The sequence below is a fragment of the Brassica oleracea genome, chromosome C4, assembly GCF_000695525.1.
Source record: "Brassica oleracea var. oleracea cultivar TO1000 chromosome C4, BOL, whole genome shotgun sequence".
Classification (NCBI taxonomy): domain Eukaryota; kingdom Viridiplantae; phylum Streptophyta; class Magnoliopsida; order Brassicales; family Brassicaceae; genus Brassica; species Brassica oleracea.
The window spans coordinates 169,892-193,693 of record NC_027751.1 but is presented as its reverse complement, the minus strand read 5'-3'; the positions used below and the strand labels follow the sequence as shown (position 1 = coordinate 193,693).

Genomic DNA, 23,802 nt, shown 5'->3' with positions numbered 1-23,802 from the left:
GATCAATATATATTATTACTCTTCTTACACTGATATTTCATTGAGAAAAGGGATTTCAAAAGATCCTCAGAGTTTCGACTAAAAAAATCTCTAAAGTATCCCAACTTACACTTAATAAGAAACAAAAGAAAAAAAGAAAAAGGAAAACAGAACAAGAAAGTATATATTATTACTTGAGATTAGTAAGTACTAGTTACATATATGGTATATGGTATTAAGTGTTGTTCTGAAAAAAATGATGCCCTAAGCCAATGTTTCTTTTTGGTGAAAGGAGGCACGGCTCTGCACCTACCTACACTTGTTGTTTTGTGATTTGAATAGGCGCTAATATATATCTATCTATCTATTTTATCTTTTTGTTGACTGATATTAGGTATAACCATCCTAAACGTTAAATTCGGATATAAATCAAATTTAAAACGTTACCATCGTTAAACAAATCTGGTGGATTGATACCTGATACCATGCATGAAATATTAAATTACTTTTCTTAAACATGCATGGGGGCATAACCAACGTTAACTTCTTTATTTATTTTATGTATATATGAATCTGTAGTTACAAAACCAAATGGGTTAAAACGATAAAAAAAAAATAGAGGTTACAAATAAACAGAGAGAAAGTGGGAGAAGGAGGAGGAAGAGGAGACGTGTGGTGAGAAGTTTGTGCAAAAGAAAAGAATGGCAACAACGACTTATTCTTCCCTTGCCTTGCCTCCTCCTCCACCTATAAAACACCATGCACCACCATTCACCCCTTCAGATCCAATTAAAAGCTTATAAGCATGGGCGGCGGCATCAAAGTACACGGACTTCCAATATCAACGGCCACAATGCGCGTTCTGGCTACTCTTTACGAGAAGGGCCTCGATTTCGAGATAGTCCCCGTCGACATGAAAGCCGGTGCTCACAAGCAGGAGCCTCTCATCTCCCTCAACGTACGTAATAACTCTCTACACAGCTTTGGTTTGGTTTTCATCATCACATATCTGACCACTCTGCTCTTTCCTTTTTCTTTTTTTTAGCCCTTCGGTCAAATCCCTGCTCTCCTAGACGGTGATCTGACGCTTTTCGGTTAGTTCCTTTTTTTCTTAATCTGTTTTCATTACGTGTTGGTTAAGTATCAATGATACACATGAATTCATTTTGTTTTTCAGAGTCAAGAGCCATCACAGAGTACATAGCGGAGGAGTACAGCGACAAAGGCGAGAAGCTTCTCTGCCAAGGCTGCAAGAAACTCAAGGCCACCACAAAGGTCTGGCTTCAAGTTGAAGGTCAACAGTTTGACCCTATCGCCTCTAAGCTAGCCTTCGAGCGTGTCTTCAAAGGCATGCTTGGCATGACCACTGACCCTGCCGCTGTGGAAGACCTCGAAGCTAAGTTGGTGAAGGTCTTGGATATCTACGAGGCCAGGCTCTCCAAATCACCCTTCTTGGCTGGTGATTGCTTCACTCTGGCTGATCTTCACCACCTCCCAATCATCTATTACTTGATGGGTACCGACTCCAAGAAGCTCTTTGAGTCTCGCCCTAAGGTTAACGAGTGGATCAAGAACATCACTGCCAGGCCTGCTTGGGTTAAGGTTCTTCACCTCCAGAAGCAGTGACATATGGTGCTTTTGTTACATCCCTGAGATTTTTCCTTCGTTTGACATAAATGATTTGTTCCTTTGGTGCTTATTATCATTATTATTAGGTTATGTACCTCCTGCTCTTTTTTTTATGTGTTGTGTGTTTGCTGTGCAATAAAACAACTGAGATCATGCAGCTAAACAATAAGCTTTATCATATTCAATTACCCGACTTTGAAATATTACCTTGTACTTTTGCTTATATAGTCTAGAAGCAGAGGCGTGGGCAAGCAGCAAGTTATGTGCTACCATATATGGTTCAGTGGAAGAGTTCCCTGAGAAGCAGGCCGAACAACGACCAGGTGGTTTTGTACCCCCCATTTTTGTAGCCTCCAATACTGAATATATTAGTTCTTGTAGAACTCTAGACCTTTCGGCTTAACAGGACCTCTTCCTTCTAATTAATGAGACAAGAGCTCATGATCTTAATTGGTTCCCTTCCAGTTAAAGAAAATGGAAAGAGAGGAGCATAATTAGTTTAAGAGACTAACTGGGAATCTAGGCCAAGACATGGATAATCTGAATGCATCTAAGCCAGTTTCCACTACTAGTCCTTAACCAAGCCCAAAAAGCCTATGCAAACCAAACCGGAACACTCTTGCACAAAAAAAAATGCGCATCCAGGGAATCGAACCCTGGTCAGTACCGTGGGAGGGTACTATGATACCACTACACCAGATGCGCTTCATGTCTTTTGGCTGACTATATATGTTCAACACAAGAGAAAAATCAAAAAACAATCATAATAATTGCTTTTTCATTTCAGTATTATCCGAATCAAGTTTTGGGAGACAGCGTACGTGGGGTTTCTGTCCGTTAAGAAGCCATGTTCACAGATCACATGGCATTTATCCATGATCCTGATAAGATTAAGTGCCGACAAAGTGGATGATGATGTAATTAAATTTGTAACCAACGACAGTTGGATAAACAGATTGGACTCTTGTGTTATATGTTTGGGCCGGGAAACACACTTCAAACACCCAATGAATACAACTCTTCCTCAGAAGCCATGCCAGAGAATACAAAAAAAGAATCCCACAGTAGCTTTTGTTTCAAGAGGGCTTGAGGATGATGATCGTCTTAAAATTCCTTAATATATTGTAAATCATACGATATAAGTAACTCGGTACTAAAGTTATATTATGCGACGAGAAACCGAAAGGAACTATAAGAGATAGATAACTCGGTAAATGAAGTTTCTTATAACATTTTTTAATCAATCAGGTAGTAGCATTACATGCCTGCTACTGCTAGCATTACAGCAAATCCGATCCCATTTGGTTATTACCGAATACTGATTAGTAAACTATAGTCTCTCCGATCAATACATACGTTCGAAATCAAGGGGACCAGGTTGGATCACGAGGGCTAAAGAAGGAACCGGTCACGTGGCCGTCCAAGAGCTTGAGCATAGCACTGTTGGACTTAACACATCTCGGCGTTTTGTACTGATTAAGCGACCCTCCTTGGCTTATTATCATATCCATCAGCTTCTCGAACGTCCCTGGCTTCACCACTCTTATCTCTAAAGGCCCCACCGATCTATCTCTCTTCCTGCATTGCCTGTATATGTAATCCAGCTCTTCCTCAACCGCAATGCAACACTCTTCCATCAGCAGCTTCTCCTCCTCATCATCAGGTTCGAGCCATTGGATCTCCCAGAAAAGCACGTAGTGACCTGGCACTGATGAAGTATCCGCGTAGCTCGTGTACTCCGCGAGGAATGCCTTGTTTTCAAGCTTCTTCTTGGCCAGCGTGATGCTCCTGTGAAGATCTTCCTCGTTGGTTTTGTCTAAGTCGATGCTTAGAACCACGTTTCTCCTGCAGATAAACCTGAACTGTGGTGCTTTGTTGTAGAACCCCGCCACTTGAAGGACATCGCCGATTCTGTAACGGTACAATCCTGTTTCCATGCAAGAGTCAGAGCTGACTAAAAAGGAGAAGACAATGCCACCAGTTTCTTTACCTGCGAAGGTTGTGACGACGAGTTCATAGTAGCGTCCGAGTTTGACGTCGACCAAGTCAACCACTTTGTCACAGGGGACGACTTCTTCGTCCTCTACGTCAAAAGAGAGAGTTCCGTTTTTGCCGAGAGAAATGAACTCGAAGTAGCACATGTTGGGCAAGAGCGTGAAAACGACGTCAGATGGCTTGGAGAGTGGCTTCACGTTGACTCCAAAGTAAGTCTCGGAGGAAGCATACATTGGACAAACCAACGGAATCTTGCCTTGGCTAAAGAACTCAAGCGCTGGTATGTACTGAGCCATTGAGCCTGTCACTACTGCTTCAATGAACTTTGCTTGAGGCCAGAGTTGACACAGAATCCCTTTCCACGACGGGCGTCCACAGATTTCTTCAACCTCGTCAGCTAAGTCAGGATTTGGCGAGGCTAAAAGAGAAGTCATAGCCGTCTGGCATCCTGGATCGGTGATCATGGGACTGAGATGGCCGGTGCGGATGTCTTGGCAGAGCTGGCTCCATTTTCGCTCGAGATAAGAGATTGCACGGAGAAAGGCTGAAGCGAAGACAGCTCCGAGACGCATGACTTTGTGACGGTGAATAAGAGCGGCAAGCAACTGACAGTACATGCTTTGGTTGCTGTCTTCACAAAGGATGGTTTGTATGGGACTGGTTAAGTCGTTGAATGGATCGTAAGGTCGGCACTGGAAATGTTTGCTCTTGTAGTAGCTAGTGAGGACAGTTCTGATTGGTAAACCACAAGGAGTTGATGTTTCAGCTTTGACGAAGTTTAGGTACATTGTTTTTCCTTTGTCAAGTCCTTCTAGATACCTGTCAGTAATACATATAATAAATCTCAGTCAAAAACATAGTAAAGAGAGACGATGGTAAAAGAGGTAAAATGAAAGAAAAGAAAAATTAGTAGTGGATATGAAAAGATTCTTGAGGTTTAGTAAGTGCTGTTCAAAATTCTCAGAGAATCTTTGGGTGGGGACATCAAAATGGCGTGTGGATAAAAGATGATGGATGCAAACTTTATAGTACATGACATGATACCACTTAATTTCCACAAAAAGCAAACACAAAACTCAAAGCAGAAAGCAAACTTCCTTAGTGAGCAACCTACTATGAAGATTTATTGGTACCACGGCCAGTACATCTATGCATGTGTATCCAGATTCCATATGTTAGTGCCTACAATGATTATGAAGCCATATTCACATTGAAGCCTATCGTTAACCTTTTTAATTTTTTTCCTTTTTTATTAAATGTTTCCAGTGGATAATAACATGGAGGAATTGTGATGTGATGTGTACTTCCACTTCCATAGGTCAGATTTTGAGACATATCCACTATCCTACAACTACAGGAACAGTCCTAGTGGTTCTTTTATGGAATATGAGATCAGCCACTTTGTTTTTTATCAAGTAAATATTCATGTGCATGGAAGATGTAATTCCTTCTTCACTAATCACTACTCTTATAAGAGCAACAAGGAGGATGTTAAAGTATATCAGGACTGAATATTAACAGGAAACATTGTACTAACTTGTTCGCGATTGGATTGATAAGATTGTAGACAAAGGTGCGCCGATCAAGATCTTCCGAAATGGTTGGCATTAGCTTCGGCTCTCCACCAGAAGTTCCTGAGCTGCAACATGAAAGCAAGCAGATACATTTATTTAGCCATACACAAATTTATATTCAAACACAAAGGAAGGGGAGGCTGTTACTAAGAAAGAGATTCAGGCTAGAAATAAAAATCGACCTGCATAGTATCTCAGTGATAGGATGACCAGTAATCAGAGAAGAGTCTTCTCCATTTGCAATTCTCTGAATGTAAGGACATACATCTTTGTACGTGATGACTGGCACAGAGCGTTTAAACTCCATAACGTCCTTAGAGCCTTTCATGTACTTTCTCAAGTACTGTGTGTCCTTGTTTCTTTCTAAGATCCCACTTAACATATTATCTTGGACTTCAGCAGCCTTCGAGGTGATCCTCTCGAGCTCCTTTAATGCATTGTCACCCTTGTGGTTGTAATCAAACTTCAGTACATCCATTTCCCAGCTTAAACCAAAGAAAAAATATAGAAGAAGGATGAAGAAGAAGAGAGGTGATGAATGCCTCAGGACTCAAAACAAGAATGTGTATTTATAGTGGGTTAGCCATATTTGCATACCCAGAAATGGGTATTAGCTTTGTCCTTGAAATATATCAGTTAGAGGAAAAGAGAAAGAAAAAAAAGTTGAGTGCTGATATCATCAATAATGCAAGCTCAGCTTCAAGGACAATACGTATAAGAAACCATGTACTTAAAGACACTAACAAAACAATATTGCGTCAAACACATAGCTTCCCTCTACTTTTTACTTTGAACCAAATCTAGCATATCAGTTTCAAGTTGACTTAGTGTCACATAACACCTCTTCTGGTCATTAACACCACAAACAGGGAACCTTAAAAGCTATGAATATGATCAGCCTGAGTCATGTTACAGCTACCAAATAAGAGTCATTAACATTTCTCAGTAAATGAAGAGACTCTGATCAACATGAGAATCAGTGAACCATCCTTTTGTTTTATCAAGAAATCCGAAAAGGGGACCACAATCTTTTATGATCAACCACTATCATGATCATCAAGCTTTAGAACATGATGCGTTTGGTGCTCGCCGCATCTGACAAATTTAGCGGAAAGTCCACCACTAACTAAAGAATTGCTGACGCTGCTCTGTCCCTGAAGAGGACCAACTCTAACCAGACATTGTGGAGGCTGTTGGGGTGGATTCTTTTTCCATATGCAGAAAGGTTAGTGACAAACAAAGCATACAAAAAGCTGAACTTGGATCCTCTGACATTTTGGTGACTCAGTTTAGCATATATAATGTATCGCACTATTAACCCTTTTGCGAGTAATCCATGCATAGTGATTCACTTCTCACCATTCCCATAAAAACACAAAAGAGATATATCAAAGATTCTTTAAACTCAGATACTATTGGTTCACAGCCGTATCCACAAGCAGGATCTCTTCTCTCTTACAGATTCCATGTTTAATGCTGAGGAGGATAAACAGCATACAACCAATAAAACTTAAATCTACGTTTTTCAAATTTGAACCATGTAAGTGCAAGAAATCATATATTGTAGAGACCCTGGTGAACCCTATGTCTAAGATGAAAAAGAGAAGTTAAAACAAGAAACATCATATGAAAATACATGACTGTTCTAATGTCACAATCAAACTTTTGACTCTATTAGTGTCATATTTATTATTCCTGTGCAACCTTTTCTTTGCACCTTTGCGTTAGTGGAATCTATGATCAACAAAAAAGCAACAGACAAGATGTTATCAGCTGTAAGAAGAAGAAGTCTATCTAAGGCAAATTTGAAAGGTGTCTATGAATATTTTCAAGAGTAAGCATTTCCAATTAATTTCTCATGAGAGAAAAAAAAAATTAGATTCAATGGATGCAGTATTACATGTATCAGGACTGTGTAACCACCGAGTCTTATCTTATTTATTAACAGAAAGAAAAGTAAATGAAGAGGACTCATGGAAAGCAACAAAAAATAAGTAAATAATAAAAATAGGTCGACAAGGTTAAGCAAAAGCCAATGAAAATAAGCTCACGTCTTACTTATTCTGGAGTCAATTGCCAGCACCAACCAATGCTTTAACAGCAACAGTTTTGAGTTTTCTATCAATATTTACCAGAGACATCACGAGACCAAGAAAGGGTTTCTAAAACTGAAAAACTCTCTGTTTACTTTCTGTAGGCAATGATCAACAGTACACGAGGACAGGCAGTGAATAATGTAAACCAAGAAGAAATCCCTAAAATGGCCATGTCCTAATCACTGTGGAGGTTAAGGAAACAGTTGTATCCAAAAGTCCTTTTTCTTACTTGTTTTTTTCGCAGTTGATCACTCCAATATAGAAGTAATAACAAGAGAACAATTAGACGAATCAGCAGGAAGTGAACAAGGACAATAGTATTCATTCTTCATTGGATTTTCTTGGTTACACATACATGAGCAGACGACGTATAATAAGAAAACAGAAACATTGCAGTCGAGAATAAAAGATAAGTAAACCAACCCCTCGTGGTTATATTAGACAGAAAGTATCATGACCGGGATAACAGAATGACCTGGAGTCCTTAGTGAGATTCAGCTAGATCCAACTCCCATATCGGATTTGACTTGTCTTGGTCATAAGTCATAAATGAGTAGGTTCTATGCTACATGATCAAAATGCGAAGTTAAATAACATAAAATGAAAGAAAAGAGATTTTACCATATGGATTGAAGCGAGAAACAGAACAAGAGTGAAAAGTCTAATCATAAGTTACCATCTGTTGAAGAAGAACTAGCAGTTCCATCGAGACAAGTTATTCGTAAAGAAGCACATATTCTACAGCGCGTCAAATCAAGAAGAAGCTGATTAAGAACTCAGTTTAAGAGCATAAAACGATTATGAAGCACCAATCCTTAAAGAAAAAGAAGCTATTCTTTTAGTACAGGATGCCATTTGAGAAAGACAAATCAAATTGTTCTTGAGATGAGAGCTTATGAAATACTTTCTTTCCTTGGGGACATGCCTTTCGAATCATTTGTGACCACAGCCAATAGCTTCCGGGAAGAAAAGAACCAAAAGAAGTGAAATCATTTGTTTCATAAGTGACTTTCCATCTTTCTCCAACGCACACATATAAATTGTTACAAAAACTAAGCAGATTCCCAATCAGATAATCTAAGCGTATTCGAGAATTCGCTTAGAGAGAAAAGTAGTAGCAAAGAGCGAAACCAAATAAGCATAACTGGTAAACGTTTAATTCAAGGAGGAAATAACACATGTATATTTGGACAGAAACAGAAAATCTTTTAGTATAAACCACCATATGATTAGCTTAACCCATACATATAACTGTAAATTCTTTAGCTAATATAAAAAGGTTCACTTGTGCTTTTTGTGTCTTAGATTTGGTTTGAATATGTAAGGATAATCTGAAGGAGCAAACCAGAGACCCAACAAGACGGTCAAGTGTAGACCCATTAACAAAGCTGATGAGACTGGTGTTGATGGATAGACGTTCCAGCACAGCTCGATACCCAGGAACAATATCAAGCTTTTTTCAGTCAAAAAAAAAAACATGAAGACGGGTTACTAGAGTCATTTTTTGTTTTTAGTTGTGTTTACAGGTAATAATAATGCAGAGAGTGATTTACCGCAGCCAGGTAGGAAACGAAGTTCTCCATAGCAGATATGGCAGGGAATAAAAGTACCTGTTATGAATATGATCATACAAGTATTTGGGGTTCTGAAATCAGGATTAAGCAGAAATGTCAACAAACAGAAAACTATTATCTTTTGTTACCATGAATAGAATTGGTAATGCAGAGAACGAGCACAAACAACGCCAATGAAATTCCCAACAAACATGGTCGTGACAATATCTGTTAATCCAGTGGAAAGCCCGTGAGTAAGGAAGGACACAGACGGATATAATGCTAAAAGTAAAGTCAGTGGTTACGCACGTTCTTTCGCAAGACTCCCAGAGATTAACAAATCACTGAACGAGAGCGAAGACGGAAGCGTCAAGAAGAAACGCCTAGAACGCATGAAGCCTATAATCCCGCCTTCATGCCTAAGAAAGGCAACATAGTAAATTCCTTACACACAAAAAATACAGCTGTTTTATGAGAGATGACTTTTTTGAGCTAGTCAAAGAGTGTTTCTACTTACTTGCACCATTTATAATTTGCAAACACCGCAAGGAGACATAGGTGAGCAATCAACAAGCACACTGCAAATTCTTTGGACACAAAAACTCGTTCTGGAACAAATTTGAAGTTAACAGACCTGTCGACAGCTCAAATCAGAGTTAAGAGATCACATGTTATATTCATATCTTCGTTAGTAGCTAAATTTAGACTTAGCAAGAAGAAGGTGGAGAACAATACCAAAAGTGGATAAAAACACGTCCAAGATCAAAGGCGTTGGCTAGGTATGAAACCGGATATGCTAGCAGAAAGGGCAATCCCACGAGTATCTGTATAACCATTAAGAGACCAGTTGAATGGCATTATCAAAGTTACATATATAATTCGCTGGATACTGCAACTCACTTATTGACAAGAAACAACCAGTTAACAAGTTTCGAGGTTTACATGGGAAAACAACAATTTGGTGAATAATAAATGGGGACATGTAAGAGATAAAAGGTGAAACCTGAACAAGAGCTGCACTAGCTAAAGCAGATAGGACTCCAATAATATTCATGGCCTGTGAATAGCAAAACTTGAGATAAGAAGAATCAACGATAGGAGAATAATAAAGCAAGTTCCACGGACCTTTAGTAGGAGAAGTAACAAAGGAGGAGCATACAAAAGTACATTCATCTTAATAGAGACAGCTCCGCTGTAAGCAAAATAGTGAGTCACACAAGGATAGAAATATAATTATATTTAGACAAGAAAAAATAAACAAGGAAGAAGCTTGCCTGAAAAGAAGCATGCCGAGATGCCATTTATGAAAGAGGAAGAAAGCGAGGGAAGCATGAAGGAGAGTCATGGCAAAACAATCATTAAAGAGACGGAGAACAAAGATGGAATGTATTCGCTTGGATAAACAGAGTAGAGATAGCGCCCACCATGGCACCTATAAGAGGAGAGAAATGTCATATAGTACTCCTCCTGTTGTTATATCATTAAGAAAGGGTTTGATTTGTTGAATACCATACCACATCAGGAGTCTTGAGATAGATGAACAAGACGATGGACAGATTGGCAATGTAGAGAACACCAAAAAGAATCTGCAGACAACATCAAACGAACGATAGGTCAAAATCCAGGAAGGCAAGAAAGAGAAGAGAGTCAATTTGAAGGCACCTGAGCAGGGTAGACTTCTCCTCCAGTCAAATTCTGGATGACAGAGTAAACATAGAGGAAACCAGCCGGATAAACCAAAGGCCCTGTGTCGCCTTTCAAGCTCCCATACTCTCTCTCTCCCCCGAGAAACCCACTAACCTGTGACATGTAAGCATCCCAATCGATCTTCGTGTCTGTTCAGAAAGAAGAAGAAGAGTGAGCTTAACACACCATGTCCAATTGCACATTGCGAAATCAAAAATGTAGCAAGGAAACTAGATCTGACATGGAACATAGGCGATGATAAGTGCGACGAGGACTGCATCAGCCACGATTAAGGCCAAGGCGAATGGAATTTTAGGCTTCTTAAACAGATCAGGCACATTACGGCTACGAGAAGCTCTTGATGATGATGAGCTCGCCTCCATTTTCGCCGGTGATTGAACGAACGAACAATCGCACCAGTCTACTGTTGTAAAGAAGAATCCTGCGTACGCCGCGAAACAGACAACTAACTCTTAGTTTTACCCCATAGTAGTAAAGCCCAATTCATTCCTAACTATTGGGCTTATAATCAATCTTTGCTTACTGACATGAGCACACGTGCGGTACTTCCACGTGTACAACGTCTGTGTCAACTACCCGCCCCCGTGTCTATCCAAAACTCTTCTGCTTTTTATTAACTTGAGCTCCTCGTTATTCTCTTTGACCAAGCTTCTTCTCTCATTTCTCCATCTCAAATCTTAAAACTCGTTATGGATTCTCAGGACATCAGGTCCCGTGCCGGAGACGCCGCAATGGCTCAGACCGAGAGGAAACACGCCTCCGACGTAAACAACAAAGGGAAACGCGATCAAAAGAGGGCGATGGCTAAACGCGGTCTCAAATCCCTGACGTTAGCTGTTGCAGCTCCTGTGCTCCTGACTCTCTTCGCATCCTACTTCCTCGGGAATCGGGCTCGGTCTTCCTCGTGGATTCTACCTCTGTGGGTCCTTCACCTCATGCGTCTCGCCTCGAGCGGTCTGATGGGCTTGGCTGCGTGGCTCGTATGGGTCGACGGTGGGTTCCACAAGAAGCCCAACGCTCTCTATCTTTACTTGGCTCAGTTTGTGCTTTCTTTGACTACGTGCATGGTCGGGTCGGGACTAGCAGGGCTTGCAGTGTGCTTGGGTCAGTCTGCGGCCTTGTTCGGATGCTACAAGGCCTTTAATGAGACCAGTCCGGTCGCTGGTAATATGGTAAAGCCGTGTTTGGCTTTTGCTGCGTTTGTAGCAGCCGTTAATGTAAAGCTAGCAATCGCGTAAAAAGCCAACGATAGATCATAGATGTGATACTACGATGTTGTGGAGTCGTAATTAATCGTATTTTTTACAAGTGTTTTGTGATAATATATACTTAAACATGTTATCGTGATCTAATCTGTTAGTATGTGCCCATTGGGAATTTAATATATATCAAGGTTGACAAAATGAAAGTGGTTACATTTGAGTTTAGGGTCCTGAACTCCTGATTATTGCAGACTTATGTTCACTCGAACTTCTTACCCCAACCGATATATTTAGGCTTTTCAAGGTGAAAATAACGGTATAAAGTAGGCCCAATAAGTTCGAAGACGTGATGGAAAAGTTAGGGCTATTCTTTTTGCATTTTCCCTCGAGACTCGTGCCAGACGGAATGGGAGTTCTTATCTTGCAACAGTCTCGACCCATGCCCTGACACGTGCTGTGAGCGGTCCATTAGCATCAAAACACGTGTCCTAGCAGATCTTGTATTCAGTCCTTCTATTTAAAGAGTAAATTCAACCGGATCGAATAGGATTTGAGAATGGCTGAAGATGAGATTGTAGTCGAGGAGGAAGTGCCCCCATCTTCTTCGTCTTCGTTAATTGTGGAAGAGGACGATGGGACAGAGCTCAAGCACTTGGGTTTCGTCAGAACCGCAGCGACTTACTTGGCCGTCTGTTTGTCGACGCTCTACGAGTTGGCTAAGGACAACGCTGGTCCTCTCAAACTCGGTGTCGAGAATATTGAAGCCACCGTTGAAATGGTACTTTCACCGTTATACGACAAGTTCAATGACGTTCCTTTCAAACTTCTCTTATTCGTCGATCGCAAGGTAAAAAAAAAAGTTATTCCGAATTTTTAAAACATTGCTCATTTTTTCACCAATGGAGATGACACTTGATGCTTTGCAGGTGGACGATGTTTTCTACGATGTGGAAACATACGTTCCCTCTTTGGTGAAGCAAGCTTCTAGCCAAGCGCTCACCGTGGCCGCTGAGGTGCAACGCGCCGGCGTCCTGGACACGACCAAGAGCATCGCCAGGAGCGTTCTCGACAAGTACGAGCCAGTCGCGGAGTATTACGCAGCGACGGTGTGGCGTTTGTTGAATCGTGTGCCGTTATTCCCCGAAGTTGCGCAGTTAGTGATACCTACGGCGTTTTACTGGTCGGAGAAGTATAACGACGCCGTTCGTTACGTTGGGGACAGAGACTACTACGTCGCCGAGTATCTACCAATGATTCCTATCGAGAAAATCTCTGATATTTTGGAACAAGATCACTGTCGAGCCCACTAGTGACTGAAGAAGCCAAAAACATTCCTTCTATTATAAGTTCACTCTACATATGTAACTTTGTTTTTCTTTGTTTTCCCTTTTCTCGCAACTGTCACTTCAATTTTCTCTCAGTATTTCATTTAAAGAATTTGCCTTTTCTTTTCTTTAAAAAGAATAACGAGAGTGTAAGAGACAATATCTCTAACGAACTGTCTTCTTTATTTAAAGAGACGCAGAGAACAGGAGTGAGCGAAAGAATCACCTTAGAGTTTGTATGTGAATGAGAGACACCATAGTTTTTGATAGCAATCTCCAAGGCAAACCTATTTTGCCAACTGATCAGGTTCCCACGTTGATCACCTAAAGAATGGCCACCAAATTGCCAAAAAGAAAAGATTAGTACTCTCTCATCTAAAAAAGGTTTACATATTAAGTTTAAAACTTCACAGTTTGGTTCTGAAAGAAGCTCCTTATGTAGCTACCTATACACCTATGTTATTTTGTCAAATGTATATTGCATTTGCAATGATTTTGCTAAGGTCTTTATTAGTACACCCATGTTTTCAACACCAATAAGTTTATTATCACATGTCAAAATGAAGAGCACCACATCCTTTCCAAATCATGTGCTATTGCCTATTGCCATGAGCGTCATCTCACTTTTTTGTAAATGTATTTTGATTCACTACATTCAGTAATATATGTACCGTACGCTAGTGTCTATAAAATATACCTGATTCAACCATCCAGTTTTTTTTTTCCTTTTAAAACATAGACACTCATTTCTCGAAAACTTAATGACCATAAGAGCATGTTTATAGGCGTCTCTTAAGAGAGGTTTAAAGGAAAATCCAGAATTAAAATAAATGAAAAATGGTGATAAAAGGAAGAGGCGTCCCTTAATTAACATCTCGAAGACACGCCTCTTCTGGGGCACGTGTCGCAATTTGACAGTGTGAGAAATGAAGTGTCGGGGTTTCGAGTTTCTTTTTTTTTTTCTGTTTCTCTTGCGTTTCGTATTCTCTCTCTCTGGCGAAAGGTGATGACGATTTCAATGGCGATTCTCTCTTCTCGGTGGGTCTCGTCGACGAAACAGCGATGGCTCTCTCGGTGGGTCTCGGCGACGAAGGGAAATGGCAAAGGCTTTCTCATCGACCAAGCAAAACGCGGACCTCTCTCTCTATCGGTGGCGAATGGAAAAGGTAAAGGTTCAGATCCTATATGTTTATGTTTCAATCTATCAAGTATGCATGTCTTAGATTTGTCTTCGTGAATCTTTGTAAATACATCTCTGACTTGTTTGATTAGGTATAAGATCGATGAAGTGAAGATACAGACTTGGAAGAATCATGAGAAGAGAAAGGCCGTCATGGAGATGAAAAAATGGAGGTATGATTCTCAGTCAAAATACTTCGGTTCTTTGGATTGAACAGTTTCGGTGTTGGTTTGGATTGAATATTTAATTGAAAAGGTTTTTTTGAAAATGAAAAAATTTCTTCAAATTGTTTTAAAGTTTGAATTGAAAGTGTGATCTTGTGTGGATAAACCTATATCTTTACTCTTGTAGTTAACGATTTTACTCTGGTTTGAGATCGTTTGTAATGATTGTTTATTTCTTGTCTGTGTTTTTATGGGTACATGGATGGATCAAGAGGAATGGTACTGGCATGATCCATGGTTGATCTACAGACGGGAAGTGGGCACAGAACCTCTCTCTTTGTCAGACAAAACATAAAGGTACTTTCTCTTTGATCTTTGTAGATATATAAACGTTTGTCTTTGCTCTGTGCGTGTGAATATGATTTTAAAAATAGTTTGAAATGTGATTGTTATTCAAACGTTTGTCTTTGCTCTCTGAGTTTAAAATTTAATTCATGTTTGTGTTAGGTTAGATAATAAATTGAGTGGTTAGTGTAAGATAATGGTTGGCTTAGTTAATAAATGCTACATCCTTCTCTTCAATGCTGTTAGATATATGTCATTTCAGTTATGGTTGGTTCTGATCTTTCTCTTCTATAAACTGTGTGATTCTCTTCTCTTTTTCTCACGTTTCTTCAAACACTGGTCTTTTATTTCTCTTTTGTTCAAACACTGGTCTTTAATTTCTCTCTTTCTTAACCGTGTGATATGGATTCTAATCCTTCCACTGGAACTAGCAAGTTTGTTGAACTACTTAATAGTCAACAAACAGTTTCCTTTGGTAACTTTGAAGATAGTGTTGAACTATCTTCATCACAAGTTCCATTACGAGGAAGTGTAGCAAACGAAGCTTCAAACTTTGCTGGAGACAGTGGTGCAGAGCGTTGCCAACGACGGGCATGGACACCAACGGATGATGTTGTCCTGATCAGCTCGTGGTTAAACACGAGCAAGGATCCTGTGGTTGGCAACGAGCAAAAGTCCACGGGTTTTTGGAAAAAGATTGCTGCTTATTTCGCGGCAAGTCCTCTGGTTGCTGGCGGCAGAGAGAGAGAGGCAGGACACTGCAAGCAACGATGGCATAGGATCAATGACCTCGTCTCCAAGTTCTGTGGAGCTTATGAAGCGGCTACTAGAGAAAAAACTAGTGGCCAAAATGAGAACGATGTTTTGAAGCTTGCTCATCAGATATTCTACAACAACTACAACAAGAGGTTTACACTTGAACACGCTTGGAAGGAATTGAGGCACGACCAGAAGTGGTGCGAGTTGGCCACTGCTAAAAACGGAGAGACCATGAAGAAGAGGAAGGGTAAGGAGGGTGGAGAGACTGAGAGTTCTCAAGCGACCGAGAACAAGCGTCCCATTGGTGTGAAGGCCGCAAAGAAAGCTTCTCACAAGCCGGTGGTAGATGATAGTAGACTGAGTCTGCTTGGGAGTCTCATGGACAAAAAGGAACGGTTGTCTAAGATGAGTCTGCTTGAGAGTCTCATTGAAAAAAAGGAACCCCTAGCGGAGTATGAAGAATGAAAATGTTATGTTTGACTTTGTTTTAATTAATAAATAAATTTAATCTTTGTTTTGAATTTTATGTTTAAAAATAATTTTAATCTTTTTAAATTGTTAAGAACCTTAATTAAGATACCACCAATAAACCTTAATAATTAACTGTCTCTTAACAAAATCTCTTATCATAATTTTAATAATAAAAAAATCATTACAACCCACTTAAGAGACACTAATGGGTCTCACTAATGAACATGCTCTAAGTAGTGGTGGTTAACAAAAGGCCATTTCAACTTATGTTCTAAAAGATAGAAAGCAAAGCATTGTTGATAAAGCCTCTCTCTTTATATAAAGAGGGGCTTTAGCGCCTTCGGCATGCTTTGACTTTACCTCTAGTTCAAGTGAAGGGTTTCGGCTTACGCCAGTTTATGGTCAACGGAAGTGAAGGCACCTCCACGAAAGAAGGAGATCTTTCAGTTCTCGGCCACATACCCGAGGCCGAGGGTCTCAAAGCAAGGAAAATCTCACTACGATAGCATGAGTCAGACATGAGTATCTATTTATATATATAATTAACCTTCTTTTTTTGGATGGTCCGAGGGAGCTAGGGTTTATAAAAATGAAAAGAAGGACAAGTGAGAATTGTCCTGGATTTATGGACCACTCGCTTAAGAAATCAACTAAGCATGGTTATTGGAGGGTTCTTAGAGTGAGATTCTTAACGGAATATAAGAAATCGTCTCTTAACTTTTAACTAAAAAAACTAAAAATCGGCTCTTAAAACTCTTATTTAAGAGCCGGTTTTTAACTTTTTTAGTTAAAAGTTAAGAAACAGGTTCTTATATTCCGATAAGAACTTCATCCTAAGAACTTCCCAAAACAAATATTTATTCTTATATTTTTATTAAGAGTACTCTTTACTGTTTAGAAAGTGAAGTACCAATGATGTCTAAAAAGAAGAAGTGAAGTACCAAAAATATAGTAAAGGACAATTTTCTCGGATAATCGTTTTTAAGTTTTTATCACAAAAATAGTTCTCAAGAAAAAAAATGACAAAAATAGCTTTTTTTTGTTTTGAAAATTTTAATATATATATATATATTTTTTAATTTGAAATTCTATCCTCAAAACTCCACCCACTAACTCTAAACTTTCAGTATAGATTAGTTAATCTTAGGGTAAAAATATATTTTCACTCTTTAATAAAACTTATTTTGATCATTTTCTTCATTGATGGCTATTTTTGTGACAAAAACTTAAAAAAACTATCCTAGAGAATTTCTCTATAGTAAATTCATAACTACATATAAAGTTTCTCGTTCATCTTGGCTTCTGTCATCGTTCAGCTTCGTATCGGTGTGGATTATTGGTGTGCTCCAAGAAGATTTTAGTATCACGTTGTCACCTTACTTATGTGTAGTCTTGTGTTTTTGTCGTTTTAAATTTTGGTTCCGAGGTGTTACAAAAAAAAAGGCTCCGAAAGGTGATATTTACCTTGTGGGCTTAAAAAAATTATTAATCTAAAAGATGACAAAAAAAAAAGGTTCTGGAAAGGTTTCGTATCAAACGATTTAAAAAAATTATTAATCTAAAAGAAGACAAAAAAAGCTACATAAAGTTTAAATATTGATTAGATTTAAGGAAATATCACCTGAAATAGTAAATTTTTATCTACTTGTGATATCTGTACGGAATGACATTTCAGTGTTGATTAGTTAATGTGAAAATCTGTGTGCAAATGCTAACAGTGATAACATTATATATACTGAACAAGCCAGTTGCGACTTCAAAATTAATTGATTTATATTAATATATATGTAAATTCAACAAGTACAAAACTAAACTGTGTTGAAATTTTACATGATATATAATTTGATCTTATTGTAGGTTTAATCTAGAGCAGAACCTCATTCTCTAGATTTTCACTTTCCAAAAAAAAAAACCTACAAACGAACGTGATTTTGCACTATACATCGGTCTACCTCTACCTTCCATCATTCACGATTGAATAATAAGATCAGAGATGGCCGTTTAGGTGGGTTATGGCAAAACTTGCACGAATGATGTTCTGCGAAGATTTATTTTATATCAGTCGACTTTACTTGAATTCGTTTGAAAATCAAAAAGAGAAGGCCAAGTTATACAGCAGAAAAACTCATCCTCCTAATATTGGTTCATGTGTCGCTGATCATACGCATATAGCATATGGACATAAATACCAATCCCCACTTTCTGAATCTATAGACCATAATCATCAATTTTTCCTATACATACTTTATGAATGTATATGAATAACTAAAATAAAATCAAACCCTTAAATTTCACGATAACAAACTCAAGAAGAACGACTAGCACAGATCTCTCCACAGCCTCAAACCACATACACTGATACACATATCATATATAAGAGTCGAAGAACAAACAAGCGCATATAAATAAAAGGGAAATCAAACAATTAACCATGCATTGATCAATTAGTTATCCGGTGAAGATTTAGCTCCTCCTTTGCCGTGATGATTAGATTTCTCTCCTTCAATAACTCGGTAGCGATTTAAGTACTTTTTGAGCTGCTCAGCGTAATCATCAAACCCTAGATTTGCCATAGCCCAACAGATATCGTCTCCATTAACTGTCTTTCTCTTCTCCTTGTGGCATTTATCGGAGGCTTCTCCAGTGACAAAGCTTATGAACTCGGAGACACATTCTTGCATAGTCTCTTTTGCTTCTTTAGAAATCTTTGCGTTTGGTGGGAGAATGTTCTTCATGATCCTTCCTATGTTTGCTATCGGAAGTAGCCTGTCTTGTTCTTTTATCACCATGTTTTCCTCTTGTTCCACCACTAAACCATCATGATGTTGATGATGATGAGAGGAGGTGCTCGCAAAGTTGTAATTTTGGAATCTAGGGATTGGGTTTTGGAAGGAAGGATAGTTCCCAGCCATCAAACCTTATAAAACAGAGGAGAGATCGTTATAAGTGTATATCAACAGCTGTTGATACTAAAATTTTGAAACGAAAATATGTAATTTGCCAAGTGATAATGGCACAAAAGAAAGAGCAGGGAACGGAGAGGTTCTTACATTATATTAGTATGTATAAATCTGATAAATAGTCTTTTTGACATGGATTTGTATTGTCAGATTAGCTTTATTTATAAGTAGACAATTAATGGAGCTAAACAATATATAAATAAGCTTATATTTTGATCCAAAAAAAAGAAAAAGAAAAAAATAGATTTATTAGTATAATCTATACAATTGTGATCGGTGACCAAAGGAACAAGGAAGAACACTACGTTCATTAACATTTCTCAAATTTTTTACCATTCATAAAAAAAAATATTTTTCTTTTCATTTCTTTGTTTGTAGAGAATTATAGAACAAATCAATTTTTTATTAATTTTGATAAAAAATAATCATGTTTCATCATTTTTAAAATTTTATTTCTATTCGATTCTTTTCTATTTCATTTTTATTGTTTCTACGATCTTAATAGAGTGTAATAAAGGGTATTTATGTTCAGTCATCAACGGTGTGGACGTGTCATACAACCAATGGGAGAGGTCTAGGTCAATAAGCCTCACTGGGGAGACAATGTGGCAGGTCAAGCTAATTTCTCCTTCTGCGTCTTTATTAATTTAGTTCTTCTAATTAATTTATCTTGAACTTTTTAATCGATTATGTTTTGTAGTATGCTCTCTCTAGTTTCTTTTTCTTTAAGACAGGTATGTATTAATAAAAACGAATTAAATCTTCTTTTTTGTCACTCGCACTTTTAAATAATATTTAAATACTATTTATAACGTTTTTATCATTACGTTATAAATTTGTTTATTACACGTAATCTGATCGAAGTGCCTTGTATATTTATAGAAAATGCTATCGTTAGCACAAATATCATTTCTGAACAAAAGCTTCTTCAAAAATTATTGTTTGGGTCAAATATATATATATTTCAGTCCTTGCATAATTTGTTCCTCTTTCTTTTTGCCCATCATATCATATTTTTTTTTTTTGTGCACAAGCCCATCATATCATATATCGTATAGTAATAATGAGTAACTGAGTAGCTGGGTTATTGTTGGGAAAATGTGAATATAACTGGGTAACAAGAAGTTTTGACCAAAAAAAAAAAAAATTTGACCAAAAAAACTGGGTAACAAGAAGTGTTTTCTAAGGTTATTATTAAATATGTAAATTTGGTACTTGTTGTGGAACGTGCTAATATAAAGATCAGATACATTTATAACAGTAAGTATCTATAGTTAGTACCTTATATAGTATTAAGAATTAAATAATTAAGAACTAAGAGTTAATTTAATAAGCACCAATATCTAACTTGTGGTCCTGTGGACCATATAAGAGCACGTCTTGTGGTCTATAAGCATTGAAGAGCCTAATATTAGGTAGTTTGTAGCTTATTTTAAAAGCATAACACGAAATTAATTTGCCACTCCTCTCTTAGTGTTATTGAATTTAAAGATAACGACGATCCTTTGTTTACACTTACGTGTTTTGTTAATTTATATACGAAAATCATGTATTTGACACGAAAAACATTTATGAAATCTTTATTGCCTTCTCGTTGACGGACAAGTACTTGAGCATATTATCAAAACATTCCCGTATATGTTTTTTAGTTACAGGAAGAAATATTCTAAAAATATGTCAATATGTATTTTGACAGGAAACATTAAATGATTTTGATTTTTGGTGAGTATAATGTTCTAGAAGTATGATATTTAGGTTTTATTTTATGTTATTTGCTTTCCCCAAAAACCTAAGTCAGGTGGTTAATTTAGATATTATAATATAATTGTTTTTTATTAAACTGAGGACAAGTGTCTGGAGATGATGGATTGGACCACCTTGTAGCGGCTAAACAAATTATGTACGTTTTTGGGCTATATAATTGACTAATTGCTACATGATGACGCTCAAAGCATTTATATTCGAAAGCAGTTCACAACAATATTCTTAAGCATTTATAATATTTTACTTGCTCGTTAAATCAATTTTCACTTTTAACTATCTGTTTCTCTTGAGTCCTGACCAAATAGTGTGGCTCGGATAGATTTTGCACCAACAATATATCCATTTATTTTAGTTAATGAAAGCCATTTTCTTTAGAAAGCTAGGTCAAGCTTATATGCACATTTTATTTGTCAAATCATATGCCATACTTGTTTTGGTAAAAGATTATGTTCCATATATAAGATTTAGGTAAGAATAACAGTATACTTGTTATAATTAATAACGAAACTAAAAGTATACATACATAGTACTGTATTAGATATTAAATTCTAAAGTTGATCACTAAATATATATCCCTTTGATAAAGATATATATTCTCTCAATGGCTTGATAAAAAAACAAATACTACTGATATACTTTGAATAAATAAACTGATTTCGCAAAAGTATATAATTTATTCATGGCATTTTTATTTCCTATTTAGTTATTAAGATTGTCAAAAAAAAACTGAGTTTAGTGAATCTAATCAACGTACTTAATTAGATTAAGCGTGCGACTCTTGTTTTGTGAGTGGGTCCATCCACTAGCATTATTTCAATAGTTTAAATACAAAATTAGTCTTGTCTTTTACTTAATTACGTGTATTAGATTCTTTTTTCTTTCTCTCTTATACCATTATTATCGCTTTTTAGGCAATTTTTTTTATCTGAAAAAAAAAATTAAAGCTAACAAATCGCGGATCTCCACGTGTCGGTGGAGCCCGCAAATAGTGGAAAAAACATTCCATAATCGTTTTTAATTCATGACTTTTGGAATCGGTTTTTACAAGAAACATGAAACCCACACCACCTAAAAAATCCACTAAGGACTCCCGTTAATTATACCCTTAGTTTCTCGTTAATTCAATTAGAATCTAAATATAAACACATCAACTGGCGAACATGTTTATACATATCTGAAATATGTTGCCTAGGCCTGACCCGGAAATGTATTTGGAGCTCACTCTACACAAACTTTTTTTTAGTTTTGTTCTGTCTTGACCAGTCTAATTTCGCTTCATTTCCTTTCGGCCGCACAATATTAAACTCTAGTAACTGACTGAGGAGACTCCAATGATATAAGTTAATCAAACGATTTTTCGTTTTCTTAGGTTTTAAACTTTTAATCAGGGTTTCGAATTTTGTATAACCAGGTTTCCATACGTTAGGATTGTAATTTTACACATCCAATACCGGTTAGGCCTATCACGGGCCGCGGGGGACATATGAGGTCGAATCTGCAGCCGAATCCAAATTAAACTAAAATTAGTGACATTTGGGGACTGATTACAAGGCTTCGGCTCAACTTTGACCTTTATATATATGGCCTTCAGGATTGTAATGGTTAGGTTTAAATTTGGGCTTTATATAAAAACACGATTTAAAGACTGATTCTAAGAATATGATCAGTGTTGTTGTTCGAAAAATAAAAATATCAGTGTATTCAACACTGTACATTTTATCTATTAAAACAAAATTCATGACTTAGTTCATGTGTGATTTTTTTATTTGGACCACCCCTTACAAAGTTGTTTAAATTATATTTTTTATAAATATATGAATTATTTTTAATTATTCTAAAACAAAAATCAAATAAATATTTCTATATTTTCTCTGAAATTGTAGAATACACTGTACATTTTATCTATTAAAACAAAAGTCATGACTTAGTTCATGTGTGATTTTTTTATTTGGACCACCCCTTACAAAGTTGTTTAAATTATATTTTTTATAAATATATGAATTATTTTTAATTATTTTAAAACAAAAATCAAATAAATATTTCTATATTTTCTCTGAAATTGTATATGAATAAAATCTTTTCATATCTTCTTATTTACAATATAAATATATTATTCATTTTCATTAAAATAAACTTTTTAAATATTTAATTAATTTCGTATTTATTTAGATAAATGTAAATTTCATTTTTCACCTAATATTTTTTATAAAATATTTGTTAATTTCGTGTTTATTTAAAAATTTAATGTATATTTCATTTTCAATAAAAAACTTTTTAAATATCTAATTAATTTTGTAATTATAACTAAAATCATGTAGAATTTTGTATTCAATTTGTGATATTAATTTAGTATAATACTTTTCAATTAAAATTTTGATCATTTACCAATAATATATTTCAATTCAGAATTTTGTATCACATAATATAAAATATGCTATCACTGAAAATTAAAAAAAAAAGTTTATTGTATGTGTACTATAAAATTGTTGTATTTTAAAATATTATATCAAACAATATAATTGTAAACATTACAATTAGTCACGTAAAACAAATAATTATGTGTGTACAAATAAAAATAATCACACGCACAACCGTGCGGATCAAGATCTAATTATACTTTAAAACTAAAACATGAATTTAAATACAAAAATATAAGTAGTGAAACTATATTAGAAATCAAATAAAACTTTGAACTAATTTGAAATAAAACTAAAATAATAAAGTAAATATTTAACTTTAGAATGTGTGAAGATTAGTGATTTTCTCGGATGGAGCCATTTCATTCAGATAATGACATGGAAGATATTGTCGATGAGTAATTGAATTCCCCACATCTACATGGAGAGCCCCAACTGTTTCCACGATCAATACCGGTCAATTATCCCTCCTCTAGTCCCAGAGTATGACCGTTTCAACTTTACTGGATGTTGAGCCACACCTGGTTACATTTGGTTTGCCTATCCCAATTTTATGTGGACAAGTGAGAAATGCATAGGTTTTCAAAAAGCCGAGATTGAACAAGGAATCCCCTTGGAACCATATGCTAGAATGGAAACCAAGGAGGAGTATCGGGCGCAAGTCGAGGGGACGCAAACAGTC

The 23,802-nt window shown here is 36.8% G+C and overlaps 7 protein-coding genes and 1 non-coding gene across 8 annotated transcripts; 4 read left to right on the top strand and 4 right to left on the bottom strand.

The window, feature by feature from the left end:
- Positions 1–671: 671 nt before the first annotated feature.
- Positions 672–1,793, top strand: LOC106340343 (glutathione S-transferase F8, chloroplastic). Its single transcript, XM_013779226.1, has 3 exons — positions 672–937; positions 1,025–1,073; positions 1,157–1,793. Exons 1-3 carry the CDS (start codon positions 785–787, stop codon positions 1,603–1,605), a joined length of 651 nt encoding a protein of 216 aa, XP_013634680.1. The 5' UTR covers positions 672–784; the 3' UTR covers positions 1,606–1,793.
- A 449-nt stretch (positions 1,794–2,242) lies between these two features.
- TRNAG-CCC lies at positions 2,243–2,313 on the bottom strand. Its single transcript has one exon. It is a non-coding gene; the product is annotated as a tRNA-Gly (tRNA).
- Positions 2,314–2,820: 507 nt separating this feature from the next.
- On the bottom strand, positions 2,821–6,166 carry LOC106337636 (putative indole-3-acetic acid-amido synthetase GH3.9). The gene is made up of 4 exons (XM_013776754.1): positions 5,360–6,166; positions 5,141–5,242; positions 3,599–4,422; positions 2,821–3,535 (listed from the first exon to the last, which is right to left on the bottom strand). Exons 1-4 carry the CDS (start codon positions 5,653–5,655, stop codon positions 2,973–2,975), a joined length of 1,785 nt encoding a protein of 594 aa, XP_013632208.1. The 5' UTR covers positions 5,656–6,166; the 3' UTR covers positions 2,821–2,972.
- A 2,242-nt stretch (positions 6,167–8,408) lies between these two features.
- On the bottom strand, positions 8,409–10,999 carry LOC106337396 (dol-P-Man:Man(5)GlcNAc(2)-PP-Dol alpha-1,3-mannosyltransferase). Its single transcript, XM_013776493.1, has 12 exons — positions 10,754–10,999; positions 10,489–10,661; positions 10,341–10,412; positions 10,101–10,258; positions 9,952–10,018; positions 9,830–9,883; positions 9,562–9,650; positions 9,344–9,460; positions 9,136–9,245; positions 8,976–9,054; positions 8,827–8,883; positions 8,409–8,726 (listed from the first exon to the last, which is right to left on the bottom strand). The coding sequence occupies exons 1-12, from the start codon at positions 10,893–10,895 to the stop codon at positions 8,555–8,557; spliced, it is 1,290 nt and encodes a 429-aa protein (XP_013631947.1). The 5' UTR covers positions 10,896–10,999; the 3' UTR covers positions 8,409–8,554.
- Positions 11,000–11,176: 177 nt separating this feature from the next.
- On the top strand, positions 11,177–11,936 carry LOC106340784 (translocator protein homolog). The gene has a single exon (XM_013779626.1). It carries the CDS (start codon positions 11,223–11,225, stop codon positions 11,769–11,771), a length of 549 nt encoding a protein of 182 aa, XP_013635080.1. The 5' UTR covers positions 11,177–11,222; the 3' UTR covers positions 11,772–11,936.
- A 328-nt stretch (positions 11,937–12,264) lies between these two features.
- LOC106340752 (REF/SRPP-like protein At2g47780) lies at positions 12,265–13,188 on the top strand. The gene is made up of 2 exons (XM_013779598.1): positions 12,265–12,582; positions 12,662–13,188. The coding sequence occupies exons 1-2, from the start codon at positions 12,292–12,294 to the stop codon at positions 13,043–13,045; spliced, it is 675 nt and encodes a 224-aa protein (XP_013635052.1). The 5' UTR covers positions 12,265–12,291; the 3' UTR covers positions 13,046–13,188.
- Positions 13,189–15,151: 1,963 nt separating this feature from the next.
- LOC106337785 (glutathione S-transferase T3-like) lies at positions 15,152–15,973 on the top strand. The gene has a single exon (XM_013776905.1). It carries the CDS (start codon positions 15,152–15,154, stop codon positions 15,971–15,973), a length of 822 nt encoding a protein of 273 aa, XP_013632359.1.
- Positions 15,974–18,245: 2,272 nt separating this feature from the next.
- Positions 18,246–19,091, bottom strand: LOC106340188 (nuclear transcription factor Y subunit B-5). The gene is made up of 2 exons (XM_013779055.1): positions 19,030–19,091; positions 18,246–18,896 (listed from the first exon to the last, which is right to left on the bottom strand). Exon 2 carries the CDS (start codon positions 18,889–18,891, stop codon positions 18,424–18,426), a length of 468 nt encoding a protein of 155 aa, XP_013634509.1. The 5' UTR covers positions 18,892–18,896; positions 19,030–19,091; the 3' UTR covers positions 18,246–18,423.
- Between the last annotated feature and the right edge of the window lie 4,711 nt (positions 19,092–23,802).